This window comes from Rana temporaria, chromosome 3, assembly GCF_905171775.1.
Source record: "Rana temporaria chromosome 3, aRanTem1.1, whole genome shotgun sequence".
NCBI classification, from domain to species: Eukaryota; Metazoa; Chordata; class Amphibia; order Anura; family Ranidae; genus Rana; species Rana temporaria.
Genome location: NC_053491.1, coordinates 35,480,024 through 35,495,932, shown reverse-complemented (window position 1 = coordinate 35,495,932; position 15,909 = coordinate 35,480,024). Strand labels below are relative to the sequence as shown.

General features: G+C 45.7%; 1 protein-coding gene across 1 annotated transcript; it reads right to left on the bottom strand.

Moving 5' to 3' along the window:
- Positions 1-2,818: 2,818 nt before the first annotated feature.
- On the bottom strand, positions 2,819-8,592 carry LOC120931186. Its single transcript, XM_040342397.1, has one exon. The coding sequence runs from the start codon at positions 8,077-8,079 to the stop codon at positions 4,447-4,449; it is 3,633 nt and encodes a 1,210-aa protein (XP_040198331.1). The 5' UTR covers positions 8,080-8,592; the 3' UTR covers positions 2,819-4,446.
- Positions 8,593-15,909: the final 7,317 nt, after the last annotated feature.

Sequence of the window (15,909 nt, the reverse complement as noted above, 5' to 3'; positions counted from 1 at the left end):
AAAGTATGGCCGTCGTTCCGGCGTCGAAATTTAAAAATTCACGTCGTTTGCGTAAGACGTCCGGGAATACGGAAGTACGCTACGCACATCGCCGTTCGAAAAAATGACGTTAGTTCGCGCAAAGCTCGGCGGGAATTTCAGAACGGAGCATGCGCAGTAGGTCCGGCACGGGAGCGCGCCAAATTTAAATGGCACACGCCCCTTTGAATTACGCGGGCTTACTCCGGAGGCCGCCAGCGTAGGTTTTCATTGCAAGTGCTTTGTGAATCGGGCACCTACGATGAAAACTTGCGGCGGTGTAACGTATCTACGATACGTTACGCCGCCGCACTTCTACGTGAATCTGGCCCTAAAATGCCTGAAAACTGCCTCAGAGTGAAAGGGGTCTAAGGGGAGTGCCAATTGAGACCTATTTTCCAATGAATTGTGCTAAAAATGGGCCAATCTCTGGCATGGGGGCATTACATCAGGTAATGTAGCTTGTACTTATAGCTAATTTAAAGCCTTAAAGCTCCAAAAAGTGTGAAGGAATGTACCCCTATCTGGATAGCCTCTGAAACAGGTGTCTGGAACATCTGGAAATGTTTATTTTTATTCGGGGTAAGATACCATCTGGTATATAGTTTAATAACAGTATATTTTATTGCTATAGAGTGTGTGCTTTTATTTATATTGAAGAGCATATCTAGCCAATCGTCTCCAAGACCTCCTAACCAGTCTCAGTTTCACAGTGATGAAAAAAGTCAGCCAAAATGTTTTCATCGGATATTCCGATTGTGTGTATGCCCCATCGGACTTTTTTGGTTGAAAATTCAGACGGAGTTATAAAGAGAACGGCCCGGATTCACAGACATCAGCACATATTTATGCCGCCGTAGCGTATCTTCTTTACGCTACGCCGACGCAGCGCAGAGAGGCAAGCACTGTATTCACAAAGCCAGTGCTGCCAAATCTGCGCTGGGTTTCGTAGGCGTAAGTCGTCGTAAGTGGAAGTGGGCGTGACCCCATGCAAATGATGGGCCGAGCACCAGACAGATACGAATAACGAACGGCGCATGCGCCGTCCCGTGGAGGCATCCCAGTGCGCATGCTCAGAATCACATCGGAACAACTGCCTAAGATACGACGGATCACTGCCTACGACGTGAACGTAACCTACGCCCAGCCATATTCACGTCCAACGTAAACTACGTAAGATACGACGGCTTGTGTTCCCTGGTCCATACCTTTGCATAGGTTGTGCCTCATCTATGGGGAATCACTTTACGCCGGACGTACGACTTACGCAAACCGCGTATATTATGCGCCGGGCGCAGGTACGATAGTGAATCGACGTATCTCCCTCATTTCCATATTTGAATATAAAATCAATGGGAGCGCCACTTGCGTCCAGCGTAAATATGCGCCCACGATACGACGGCGTAGGCAAGTTACGTCGGTGAGATGAAGCCTATTTTAGGCGTATCTCAGTTTGTGGACACGGCGCACAGATACGACGGCGCATATTTGCACTTATGCGGCGTATCTTGAGATACGTCGGCGCAAGTGCTTTGTGAATCCGGGCCAACATTTCTATCAGAAATTCCGTTCGTCTGTATGGAACTTCCGACGGAGAAAAAAACATGCATTCTCGGAAGCATTGAACTTCATTTTTCTAGGCTCGTTCTGATTTAGATTTGTAATGATTCACTGATATAATCTGTGGAAATAAGCAAAGACAAACGAACACACACTCACTCAGCTTCTGGGGGCTGGAGCTGTAGCACAAAGCAGACAGACACACAGAGATGCAGGGGGTAAAATGTGAGCAGAATGCTGATGGCAATCTTCTCATTCTTAGCTTTATTCTCCTTATGTCGTCACAGAATACACACCCATCAATCCCTCCCAATAACCCTTTACTCCACCCAGTTACCCTCCCATTCTGTTAATCCACATGGCAAAGTCTTTGTTTCATCATAAATGATAGGGGTCTCTCGATCAGAACTGCAAGGATGTAGTGAGGTGGGCTGGAAAGGGGCATGTCCAGGACAGGAGGAAGGATATTCGTTGGGAAATAGTTCCAGCAAATCGCCCATTTAGAAATCCATACACAGGAAACCAGCACGTTGCCTTTTAAGGGAAAAACAGTCCAGGCTACAAATTCCTTTTCCATCTCCAAAAGGCAGGATGTAGCAAAGTCACAATTTCCTCTTGAAATGATCAGGAATGCACGGAAGAGTGAATACAATGGGGGATGGGGAAGCTTCATATAGCATATATCATTTCTAATATAAACTATTTTCAAGGAAAATAAACACTTATTGTGATACATATATTTCACACATGCATAAATATACTTATATATAAAAAGGTATCAAAAATAATATGAAGAATAATACTAAACATTATTAATAATTCTAATATAAAGATTAGCACAGCTTATCAAATAGGCATTATTACAGAAATCTATCACAATCCCCCCTATAAGGTCTATTTGAAAAGCAACATCCCTACATTCTCTTTGCCCTTTCTTTCACTTGAGAATGTTGTAAGCAGTCTCAACAGTCAAGGATGGTAACAGAGGATAAGGTCCTTCTTCTACTTTCTTCAATGAATCTCCTATTTCACCCAAATTTACAAAAGTAGGAGTTACCTCTTCAGCTGCTTTCCCTAACAGTTTCTTTATACAGGGCAGAATACAATAAAACATCACCACAACCAATATAACCAAAATCAAAATTGCTATACCTATTTGAGTACAAATGCGTTGCCACCCTTTCATCCATCCAAAATACTGGTCCCAGGGATCTGTCAACCCAGAATTTCTTTTTAATTCTTTGGAGAGTTCCTCTAATTTCTTAATGGCCAATGTTACCTTGCCATTCGGACCTGTATTGTCCGGAATGTACGTACAACATGTACTTGTACCAGGTAAGATTTTACATACACCCCCCTTTTCAGCTAATATCATGTCTAGGGCCATGCGATTTTGAAAAGTCATCCGTGAAGTGGCTTCTAGTTGTTCAGCTATTCCCTGGAGTGCATCCCTGGTGTAGTTAACAAACCTCTGTTGGTTATAGTAAATATAATTAATCCAATCCACATTCTTATTTATGGTGATTAAGGGAATCAGGGACTCAAAACCGGCAGCTACTTGATCTCTAGCTTTAAACTCATCCGGGACCCCCCTTGGAACCCCTATGGCATCTATATATACATGAGGGTCAAAACTACCTGCTGGGGCACTTCTACGTTCTCTATTGGGGTGCTCCCCTTGTGTGACTAGGTCCTCTACAGAAAAGATGTGCAAGGGCATTATGACTTTAGCAAGTGCACATTCCCCTGTCCATTGGTCAGTTAATTTAGCCCTAATTTTCATGTCACCACAGATCCAATACACATCTCCCAGAGATTGTATTTGATTTTGAACTAAATCTGCAGATACACTACTGTATGAAGCACAGTAACCCTCAGAGAAGTTACCTAAGAACCTCCCTGCTCCCTGGTATTTCCTATAACATGTGTAATTACCGGGATATATAGTGATACCTTCCCCAGGCCTTGCTGTTTGAGTTATTATTGGGTATTCCTTTTTCCATGTCTCACACTGGGAGTGATCAGTAGTAGTGTTGGTAAACAGGCTCAGAAAACACTCCTCTTGAGTAGGAGGTATGTTTAATGGTACTGTTCCCAAATGTGGTTTAGCTCCACTGCATACGTAACAATTGGATCGGTTATGCTTCAATGCACTATACCTCATCCATTCGAGCCACAAGTTAACATCCGAGAAACCAGTCTCAGCTGCCATTGTGTCTTCGAATGTGGGATCTGCTATGGCCTCTATTTCTCCTAGGGTGGTTTTATGTACCTGTACCTCAGGGGGATCACTTGATGCTTGTAAGGCCTGCCATTCAGGTGAATTATACATGTCTTTAAGTTGGAACGGTACTATTGGTCCCCTATCCCCTACAGGTAATGGTATTGGTTTCCTATCCTCTTCACTATACCGTAACCCCATATTATATGTGCCTGCATCCCCAGGACTGGGATTCCTTATGGTTAGGGTAAGTTTCATGTTATAATCCGTCTCACCAGCATACCATAAAGCTGATTTTCTCAAGGTTAGTCTGTCAAGTAATGGCTCCCCATATTTGTCTTTTTTACTCAGAGCATGCTGTGGTCTGTTTCCCCAGTCATCACCTGTATTCCAACCCACAGATCCCCAATCATTACAATCTTCAGTTACATCACATAGATATATGTCTCCGCGGACACTAAACACCCGTCGGTTCGTATGACACCAATACCACGCAGCTGGAGGATATATATCACAGTAATCAAATATAAAGGTAGTCACATGTGTGTCTGATGAATTATACCAGAATTGCACTATCTGTTCTGTTTTTCTAATAGCCACCTCCTGTGTGTACACCACTGTCACTGTAAAAAGAAGGATATATAACTTCATTCTGATGCGGGTAGGTCACAATCCTCAGGAACTGGAGCCTTTTTGCAATGGGATGCGTGTATCCAAGTGTTCTTTCCGGCCAACTTTACTGAAGTAGCTGTTGTCAGCAACACTTGAAATGGACCATCATATCTTGGCTCTAGAGAATGTTTTCGGAGGAACTTCTTAACCATCACCCAATCACCAGGAAGTATGCTGTGAGTACCGGTATCTAAATCAGGATCTGGAATGGAAGAATATACTCGTGCATGGATATTAGTTAATTCTTTGGCCAGAGCCGTCACATAATCTACCAAAGTATCAGACTGTAATTGCAACTGTTGCGGGTAGTAACAACCTAACCTGGGAGCTGTACCAAACAAGATTTCAAAAGGGGACAAAGAATACTTCCCTCTCGGGGAGTACCGTACACTGAATAAAGCTATTGGCAAACTTTCTGGCCAGGACAGACCTGTATCTTTGGCCATTTTCAACATTCGGGTTTTAAGTGTCTGGTTCATTCTTTCCACCTTCCCACTACTCTGAGGATGATAAGGTGTGTGAAATGCTAACGTGGTACCTAGGGCCTTCCATATTTCTTTTGTAATAGTAGCAGTGAACGCAGGACCTTGATCACTTTCTATAACCTCGGGTACCCCAAATCTGCAAACCACCTCCAAAAGTAACTTTTTAGCTGTGGTTTTCGCTGTCTGATTTGCAACTGGATATGCCTCGGGCCATCCTGAGAACATGTCTACAACTACCAGGGCATACTCGAATCTACCACTCTTTGGCATTTGTATGTGGTCGATCTGTATTCTCTGGAAGGGGTAGAGTGGTCTGACTGAATGTTTCGGGGGAGTTTTCTCCAGCCTTCCGGGATTGCATGCTAGGCAGGTGTGGCAGGACTTGCAGTACTGGTTAGTTAAAGTAGTAATTCCTGGAGCTACATAATGTTTGTTTATGAGCGAGTTCATCAAAGTCTTTGAGAGATGGGTTGGCCCATGGGCCCACTGTACCACAGCTGGGTACAAAGCTCTGGGGAGACATGGGCGGGTTCCTACAGTCCAAAGGTCATTCATCCGTACTGCTCCCATCTTATTCCACGTAGTTTTCTCTTGGTCTGCAGCGTCTGTTTGAGTCTTTTTAAGTAGGTCTGTGTGTACCGCTTCTGGTTGTGGATGGTGTATCCCCACAAAGTCTGTGGTTTGAGCCTCTAGAGGGGTCATGGCTGCTTGTTTTGCTGTTTCATCGGCAAGGTAGTTTCCTCTGGCTTCTGGTGTGGTTCTCTTTCCATGGGCTTTAACCTTGAGTATTGCTACTTGTTCAGGGAGTTGGAGTGCTGTCAGCAGTGCATCTATTGCCCTTCCATGCTTCACCGGGGTACCGGCTGTAGTCAAGAAGCCGCGAGTCTTCCATATAACTCCAAAGTCTTGGGCAACGCCCAGTGCGTACCGCGAATCAGTATAGATGTTTGCTGTTTGTCCTTCTGCAATCTGGCAGGCTACTGTAAGGGCATAGAGCTCAGCCTCTTGAGCAGACATGGATGCTGGGAGCGAGGCGGCTTTCATAACTACAGTCTCTGTGGTAACCGCATATCCTGTATGGTAGTTGCCGAATGAATCTGCAAATCTGGAACCATCAACATACAAGGTGAGTTGAGGATCTGGGATCGGTGAATCCAGGACAGAGGGTAGATGGGTGGTTTCCGCCTTCATGAGTTCAAAGCAATCATGTTCATATTCATCCAAGGTAGGGGCAGGTAAGTCTGTGTTCTCTTCTTCCTGTTCGTCCAGAGACATATCACGATTTCCCCCCTGGACAAGAGGAAGAAGTGTAGCGGGGTTCAGCTGCTGGCATCGAAGCAGTGTGACATTGTCAGGCAGGAGAAGAGAGCATTGCAACCGAAGGTGCCGAGCAGAGGAAATATGCTTGGGCTGCACTTGATTCAAGATGGCAGAGATATCGTGAGGGGCAAGCAGCTGTAGGGGATACCCCAAAACAATATCTGAAGTTTTGTCCAATAGGGCCTGGGCAGCAAAAACAGCTCGGAGACAAGATGGGCCTCCTCTAGCGACAGAGTCCAGGCGGGCAGAATAGTAACCAATGGGGCGGTTACGGAGTCCATAACTTTGTGTCAGCACCCCTGAAGCGTGTCCTTGGGTCTCAGAAATAAACAACTTAAAGGGCTTTCCATAGTCAGGAAGACCAAGTGCAGGAGCAGTGCTGATCGCCTTTTTCAAAAGGGAAAAGTTAGTAAGGGCTTCTTCGGACAATGCAAAGGGGACACACGGCAGGTTGTCATATAGTGGCTGCATGAGAAGGGAGGCCACAGGTATCCAGGCTCTGCAATAAGAAATCAGTCCCAAAAAAGCATGTAGGGCCTTAGCGCTGCTGGGGGGTGAAAGGGTTTGGATGGCTTCAACGCGCTGTTGCGTAATGTGCTTCGCGCCATGAGATATGCAATGTCCCAGGAAAACAACACGGGGAGAGCACCACTGTAACTTCTCTTTCGAGGCCTTGCATCCTTGTTGAGCCAGGTACACCAGAAGGCTGACAGAAGATTGTTCCGCTGTTTCCTGAGAGGGGGCACAGACGAGCAAGTCATCCACATATTGAAGAATCACAACCAGGTCCGGGTGGGGGTTAGGCCAGTTGGAGAGGATGAGGGACATGGCCTTGGTGAACTGGTTGGGTGAGTTCTGGGCGCCTTGAGGGAGAACACCCCAGGTATACTGCTTTGAAGCATGTGTGAATGCAAACAAGTACTGACAGGAGGGGTCCAATGGGACACTAAAGAAGGCATTTGCTAAATCGATGACAGTGAAAATCGTTGCAGATGGGGGAACCCCTGACAGAAGAGTGTGTGGATTGGGGACAAGTGGTGTCTCCAAAACGGTGGCCTCGTTCACTGCTCTAAGATCCTGTACTAACCGAAACTTATCCGGGTGACCCTTGGGGGTCTTCTTCTTAATAGGAAACAATGGGGTATTGCAAGGGGAAGTACAGGGTATCAGGGCACCATTTCCCAACAAAACTTCAATTTGCTCAGAAATTGCCTGAGTCTGGACAGGTTTGAGGGGGTATTGTGCCCTTCTAGGAAGAACAGCTCCTGGCTTGAGAAGGACTACCACCGGGGGAACTGACAACCTACCTACATCCTCTGGGCCAGTGGACCAGAGGCAGGAGGGTATTTGATCAAGGAAATGGTCAGGGATAGATTCCGGCGGGACCTGCAGGGACATCAGGATGGGGAGGGAACATAATGCTGACGTGTCACCCTCACTCAGGGCAGTGGACACGGAGATGGACCCGTCAGCATTATACATAATGGAGGCCTGAAGCCGGGAAAGAACATCCGCCCCCAAGAGATTGAGGGGACAGGTGTTCGAAACCACAAATCTAGCCAACAATGCGGGGGTAGTACCCACCTGTAGAGGTCTCGTGAGAGGGCTGGACCGAGACTGACCGTCCACACCCACGCAGGACACATCTATAGAGGATAAGTAGGAGGGGTCAGGGATTTCTGCCTCCCGAATGACGCTACGACAAGCCCCTGTGTCCACCAGAAAGTTGGTGGGGCGGCCCTCTATTGGGATCAAAATATTTGCTAGAGGACCCGCCCCTGACCGGGTTGTGGCGGCCATCATTGGAAGGGAAGGGGAGGAGGCAGAAGACACAGGGTTGCCGTATTCCTATGCGAGGGGTTGAGGGCGCTCCCCTCGGGGAGAAGGAGGAGGGAAAGCCCTGGCATTTGGACGCTGATCATACCTGTGGTCAGGGTATTGATCATACCTGGAGTCCGGGTATTGATCATACCTGGAGTCCTGGTACTGATCATTCCTGGAGTCCTGATTCCGATCGTATCTAGAATCCTGGTTTCGATCATATCTATGGTCAAACTGGTTCCGATCATACCCATGGTCATACTGGGGGGGGTTACGGCTAAACCGTCTGGGGGCCCTACAGTCCCTCCGGTAGTGACCCTGAACCCCACAATTAAAGCAAGTAATCATAGGTCTCCGAAACAGGCTGGGAGCCACAGCCAGTGGGGGGTCGGGAGCCACAGGTAGTGGTTGGGCGGGGGCTACAGGTAGTGGTTGGGCGGGAGCTACAGGTAGTGGTTGGACGGGAGCTACAGTCATCAGGGGCGTCACTTCTGGGAGTGATTGCTGTACTTCCAAACCTCTTGCAACAGGCAATAAGGCGTCTAAGGATAAAGTCCTATACTCTGGGCGGGCCACCATCAGTCCCTTCCGTAATGGTTCTTTCAAACCTGCGACGAAAGCACTTGACAGCATCTGGTAATGAGTTTTGGTATGTATAGAAAATCCTAGATCATTAAAGACCTGATTGAGTCTCATGTAAAACTTTTCCACCGACTCTGTCGGGCCTTGTGTCACATGCTGAAAGCTAGTGGACTGATCTGCTAGTTTACCCCTAGCCCAGTCCTGCAGCTGTTCACAAAACACAACCCCCGAGTTATATGAGACGTCGGAGTCTAACCGGGAATCATTAAAACATTGCTCCATTAAGGGCCAGTATGCATCCCCCGCTTTAATTTCACACAAGCTAGCTAGGTCCTTCCATGCCGATGAGTATGTCTTTTGGATCTGTGCAATTCTCCTATAAAACGGCATGGGGTGCAATTCTGGGTCGGGGAGAGAGACTACAAGGGTGGAGGCTTGCGAGGGGGAAAAAGAGGCATACCTGAGCGGAGCGTCAGGCAGCATCCGGGCAGGCCCCGAGTTCCAGGTTATCTCGTCCTTCAGGCCCTGGGTTGTACACCGCTCATCAGTACCGTCCCATTCAGAGCCTGCTAGGTCATAGCAAGGTAGGCTGGGGTTTAGGGAAAGGGGTGGGGGTGGTAGTGATGTAGGAGGGAGCAGTGCCCTTGCAGGGGTGGATTGAGGAGGCCCTGGCACTGGAGCAGATTGAGCGGAGGCGGCAGATGGCTGAGCCAGTGAGCCCGACACTGCAGGCATCACCGGAACAAAGGCCGGTGGGCAGTAATAGCTGCCATCTACGTTCAATACTGGATATAAGGGACAGATCGGTGTGGGTGGGGGGGGTTGCAAGACAGGAGGCGGGTCTGTTTGCAAGGGGGGGGACTTCTGGGGGAGTGGCTCCGCCTTACGACTACATTCGTCACAGAGCCCAGGGTGTTCAGGATGTGGGAGTCCGGACCTCTCACATTCCCTACACGCCCAGTTGGAGCCGCCCTCATAGGGAGGTGGCAGGATTTTACCTTTGTGGTATACATACATCAGCCCCCCCACTGTCTGCAATTCCTGTTCCACCCACCCCTCATCCATCAGACCACGTGCAACACGAAGCCAAGCTTCCGCTGCTGAAAACAAATGACTATTAGCCAACAAGCCCTTCTGTTCAATTAACAATATTCTCCATTGTTCTGGCTGAAGCCTGCCACCACTACCAGAGAAATTGGCAAGCTTCATCAACTTTCTCCAGCCTTTTACACCCTGCTGTCCCTCCCGCTGAAGCACAAGGTCACAGGCTAGAGTACCCTCAGCTGGCATAGTAAGCCGGGAACCCATTCTCAATCCTTACCCAGGAAATGCAGTAGTAACAGACCAAGAATCCACACACCCCAACAGAAAGAATGTTTTAACAACAAAAAAAACCGGGAGAAGCGCGAGAGAAGAAGAAGAAGAAAAGGAAGGAATTAAGGTAGGGATAAGAGAGGGAGAGATGGGGGGGTTAGAGAATCAAAGAAAGGGAAAATGGAAGATGAAGAAGAAGGGGAGGAGCCTTTCAGAAAAGGCGGGAAAAATCTAAAGAATGAAATTAAGCAAAATAAAATGAAGCCAGTGGAAACAATAGTTTAGCAAAAACGGGAGGAACACGAGAGAAGAAGAGAAAGAAGGAATTGAAAAAAGCGGCAAGTATTTGGAGAAGAAAGGGAGGAGCTAAGAAAAAGATGGCAGAGGGGGGAGGAGCTATGAAAAAAGAGCGGCAAGGATTTGGAGAAGAAAGGGAGGAGCTAAGAAAAAGATGGCAGATGGGGGAGGAGCTATGAAAAAAGCGGCAAGTATTTGGAGAAGAAAGGGAAGAGCTAAGAAAAAGATGGCAGAGGGGGGGAGGAGCTATGAAAAAAAAGAGCGGCAAGGATTTGGAGAAGAAAGGGAGGAGCTAAGAAGAAGATGGCGGAGGGGGGGGGGAAATCAGGAATCAAGGAAAAAGTAAAGACAAAGCAAGGAGAGAAGAAAATAAAAAAAATTCAACCTTCAGCCAGATATTAAAAACAGAAATCAATGTCAACAGCAGTTGATATATATATGACAAGAAATCCAGATATATCTATACTTATCAGAAACAAGTAATTGCTTAACCATGCGGTCCTTTCAGACTGGCAAGGAAAGGATTCGTTCTATTCCTGTACCAACACAGTGCTTTCCAGCAAAAACCCCATAAGCATATATATATATATAAAATTAACTAAGAAATGGAAAGGCACAAAAATGAAAAAGGTTTTCTGTTTAGACTGCAAAGAGTTAAGTATGCTATCTATTGCAAGGCTCAAAGTGAAATGGAATCCAGCTGTGACAAAAGGCATAAGGTTTCAGGTCACAAATTAGCACAGTTAGCAGAGCAAGAAGCCAGACACAGAATTTAGCAGCCTTTGTCCAGATAAAGGGTTAAGTAAGCTAGCTATTGCAAGCCAGCTGTAACAAAAGGCAGAAGTGTAAGGGAAAAAGCAATTTAAGACACACAAATGTACACAAATAGCCAGCTAGCAGAAGCCACACAAAAACGACCTCCTCCAGCTCAGCCCCCACCTTTCCTAGCACAGGGAAGTTCAGTAAACAAAAACCCCCGCGTTATTCAAAGCAAGGACAAAATGTGGAAAAGCTGACTCAATATCTCACCACAGACATACTCAAATAAACCCCAGAATCCCAGTTCCCCAATTAATCTAAACAAGGAGGTTTGGACTATTTTTTCACAAGCATAAAATAAAACAAACCCATATCTTCGCAGCCAACTTCCTTAGAGCTGTATCCCAGGCTCAAATCCCAGCCAGCATGCACTCCCCGTGCACACAACCTTTATCACATCGGCTTAATCCGAGACGATGCACGACCAGTACCTTAACTTAGTAGGCCGATTTCACACACCCCTTACAGAAACAGACAGCAAACAACCCACAAGCTCACCCTTCTACTCACACCCTTACAGCGCACCCTTCTACTCACAGGCAGCAAACAACCCACAAGCTCACACCCTTACAGCATACAAACAGGCAAGAACCAAAAAAAATTAATAGCAGTGAATCAGCACAAACCGGGGTTCGCTTCTGGACCAGAATTATACCGTCTGTTTCAAAGGCTCGGAATTTGTAGACAAACTAGATGGGAATAGAGGCCGTCCAGCCTGTAACACGGTGTAAGGGAGCCAAAAAAAACTCGCACTTACCGTGTTTAGGGGTTCATGACGCCCCTTTCAATGGTAGACGGTCCCTCAATTCTCAGCCAGTTTCTTGTGCGTCCACAAAGTCTGTCCTTGAAGTCCAAAAGAAGCACGTTGAGCGCCAATTGATTTAGATTTGTAATGATTCACTGATATAATCTGTGGAAATAAGCAAAGACAAACAAACACACACTCACTCAGCTTCTGGGGGCTGGAGCTGTAGCACAAAGCAGACAGACACACAGAGATGCAGGGGGTAAAATGTGAGCAGAATGCTGATGGCAATCTTCTCATTCTTAGCTTTATTCTCCTTATGTCGTCACAGAATACACACCCATCAATCCCTCCCAATAACCCTTTACTCCACCCAGTTACCCTCCCATTCTGTTAATCCACATGGCAAAGTCTTTGTTTCATCATAAATGATAGGGGTCTCTCGATCAGAACTGCAAGGATGTAGTGAGGTGGGCTGGAAAGGGGCATGTCCAGGACAGGAGGAAGGATATTCGTTGGGAAATAGTTCCAGCAAATCGCCCATTTAGAAATCCATACACAGGAAACCAGCACGTTGCCTTTTAAGGGAAAAACAGTCCAGGCTACAAATTCCTTTTCCATCTCCAAAAGGCAGGATGTAGCAAAGTCACAATTTCCTCTTGAAATGATCAGGAATGCACGGAAGAGTGAATACAATGGGGGATGGGGAAGCTTCATATAGCATATATCATTTCTAATATAAACTATTTTCAAGGAAAATAAACACTTATTGTGATACATATATTTCACACATGCATAAATATACTTATATATAAAAAGGTATCAAAAATAATATGAAGAATAATACTAAACATTATTAATAATTCTAATATAAAGATTAGCACAGCTTATCAAATAGGCATTATTACAGAAATCTATCACAGTTCTAGTGTTGTACATCACCACATTTTTGACGGTCGGAATTTGGTGTGTCTGTGTGTATGCAAGACAGCTTGAACGGAATTCCGTCAGAAAAACCCATCTGCGTTTATTCCGATGGAAACTCAGATCGTGTGTACAGGGCATTATGGCTCATGTCAACGAGCATTGTTTTCTTGCATTTGATGTTTATTTGGAATGCATGGTCACAGGTAGAAAAATCCCACTGAACTTAAAGGAGAAGTACACAAAGCAATTCAGAGGCTACGTATGTATCCTTTATGTTCTTTTGACATCTGTTTGAATTGTAAGCAAAGTTGCGTTTTGAATGAAAACAAAGGGGTAGATTCAGGAACGATTTACGCCGGCGTATCCATAGATACGCCGCGTAAATTCAAAGCTACGCCGTATCTATTTTCTGTATTCAGAAAGCTAGATACGCCGACAGTAGCCTAAGATACGACTGGCATAAGTCTCTTACGCCGTCGTATCTTAGGGTGCATTCTCACGCTGGCCGCTAGGTGGCGCTTCCGTAGTTGTCAGCGTAGAGTATGCAAATTACATACTTACGCCGATTCACAAACGTACGTGCGCCCGGCGGTAGTTTTTTACGTCGTTTGCGTAACTCGTTTTCGGTGTAAGGCTGCTCCTGCTATTAGGAGGTGCAGCCAATGTTAAGTATGGACGTCGTTCCCGCGTCGCGATTTGAAAATTTTACGTTGTTTGCGTAAGTCGTCCGTGAATGCCGCTGGACGCCATTTACGTTCACGTCGAAACCAATGACGTCCTTGCGACGTCATTTAGCGCAATGCACGTCGGGAAATTTTAGGGACGGCGCATGCGCAGTACGTTCGGCGCGGGAGCACACCTAATTTAAATGATCCACGCCCCCTACCGGATCATTTGAATTACGCGTGCTTACGCCGGCCCCTTTTACGCTACGCCGCTGCAAATTACGGAGCAAGTGCTTCGTGAATACAGCGCTTGCTCCTGTAATTTACGGCGGCATAGCGTAAAGACGATATGCTGCGCCGCTGGATCAGTGCGCGCCCCTACCTTAATCTACCCCAAAGTTTGCCAAGAACTTCCTTGCCCTCAGTAACCTCTAAAGAAAAGGGTTCGCAGAATGGGTTCTCTTTTTCTGAAGTTATTTCAAAGTGATGTTAATGGTTAAGATGGCAGTAATACTAGCATAGTTCCTCTCTAGTGCTAACAGATGCTCACCATTAAGTTAGGAAGTACAGTATCTCCTTATACATATTATTTAAATCTGTTCCCAAAAGGGAATATTAATAAGAGTAGAAACAGAACCAATGAGGAGTTTATTTGTTGAGCTAGCCCTTTTCTGTTAACGTCAATTACCCTTTTTTCACGCAAATATAATGTAACACGATGGCTTTGAGCGTCTTCCAAAAACGGACTCAGCTTTGTGTAGCACTGACTAAGAAAAGAGACAAAAAATGTATTTCTGCGGCAGTTTAAAGCTACCCATAAAATGATTTTATCTGCAAGAAAGGTCAGACAAATAAAAGTTTAAATAAGCGATGTTCTTACGAAATGATGCATTTGCTACAATGTCAGGAGACTCAAAGACCTATTATTATTGCAGCAAAGTTTATGTCTATTTTATGCTAATTTCTTTCTTGATATTTCATAATGTATTCTACCTTAATGTGACCGTTGTCAGGATTGCTATTATAGTATCAGTACCTTTCGTTACTTATCTAACTTTCTGTGTCAGATTTGCAATATTCTCCATTATAAAATTCTAATTAAATTATGACAAAATAAGTTATGGGGTGAACAACAAAATGGGCTTTTCATATCATGATCATTAACGATGTTGTTTTTTTTTTTTTTTTTGTTGTTTTTTCATAACCGTTAAATTAATAGCATTGTCTTCAAGAATGAGAACCACAGACAGGAGTTTTAATTAAAGCAAGTTCAAATTAAATTGCATGCATGACCAAAGTCCTTTCCTGTGCATTGTCTGCTTTTTCCCAAAGCCCACCTGTCATATTGTCTATGCTTGCTGAACTCGTCTGTGGAGGTGGAGTATGAGCAATTGCAATTAGCACAGCCTTTCCACAATAAGTATTGCAGCATAGTTATTGCTTCAGCACATCCAGAGAAGTTCGAGGTAAGGTCATGAAAAAAAGAACCCTGCTTTAATTTAATAACTCTCTTCACAGAGCATGGATGAGCAACAAGTTCTGCTAATTAGAATCCGCACGTAGACTAATACCACTTCCAAGTTCAGTCTAGTTGCACTCGAGTTCTCCAGTTGTTAGTTTAACTTAGAGATAAATTCAGAGAAATCAAGCGAGGTTGTTTTAGTCGTGGTCAGACAAATGATTCTGTAGGGCAATGCACTGTGGGCCAGATTCACGTACTTGCGCTGCGGCGTAATGTATGTCATTTACGTTACACCGCCGCAAGTTTTAAGCGTAAGTGCTTGATTCACAAAGCACTTGCCTGTAAACTTGCGGCGGCGTAACGTAAATCCGTCCGGCGCAAACCCGCCTAATTCAAATGGGGCGTGTACCATTTAAATTAGGCGCCGTGCTTTGCGCGAAATTACGGCACCCCGACGTGTTTTTTGAACGGCGACGTGCATTACGTCCTTTCGTATTCCCGGACGTCTTACGCAAAAAAAAATATTTTTTAAATTTGACGCGGGAACGACGGCCATACTTTAACATGGATGGTCTAATTTTACACCACCTAAATAGCAATCGTAACTTTACAACGGGAAAAGCCGACTGGCGACGACGTAAGAGAATGCGACGAATGCGCGTACCTTCGTGGTTTGCCGTAAACAGCTAATTTGCATACCCGACACGGAAAACGGCGCGAACTCCACCCAGCGGGCGCCGGAGTATTACACCTACGATCCGAAGGCGTACGAAGCCGTACGCCTGTCGGATCGAAGCCTAAAGCCGGCGTAATTTGTTTGGAAGATTCAAAACAACGCTACGACGCGGCAAATTTGAAAATACGCCGGAGTATCAGTAGATACGCCGGCATATTTCAACTGTGAATCTGGCCCTGTATCTTTATCAGTGTTCTGAGTGACCATAGATTAACCCTTTCATGCCTAAGCCTATTTCTGACATTTGGGGGCAGATCCACGTACC

Excerpts from the sequence above, each read along its gene's own strand:
- LOC120931186 (XM_040342397.1), bottom strand. The coding sequence starts at position 8,079 with ATGATGGCCGCCACAACCCGGTCAGGGGCGGGTCCTCTAGCAAATATT.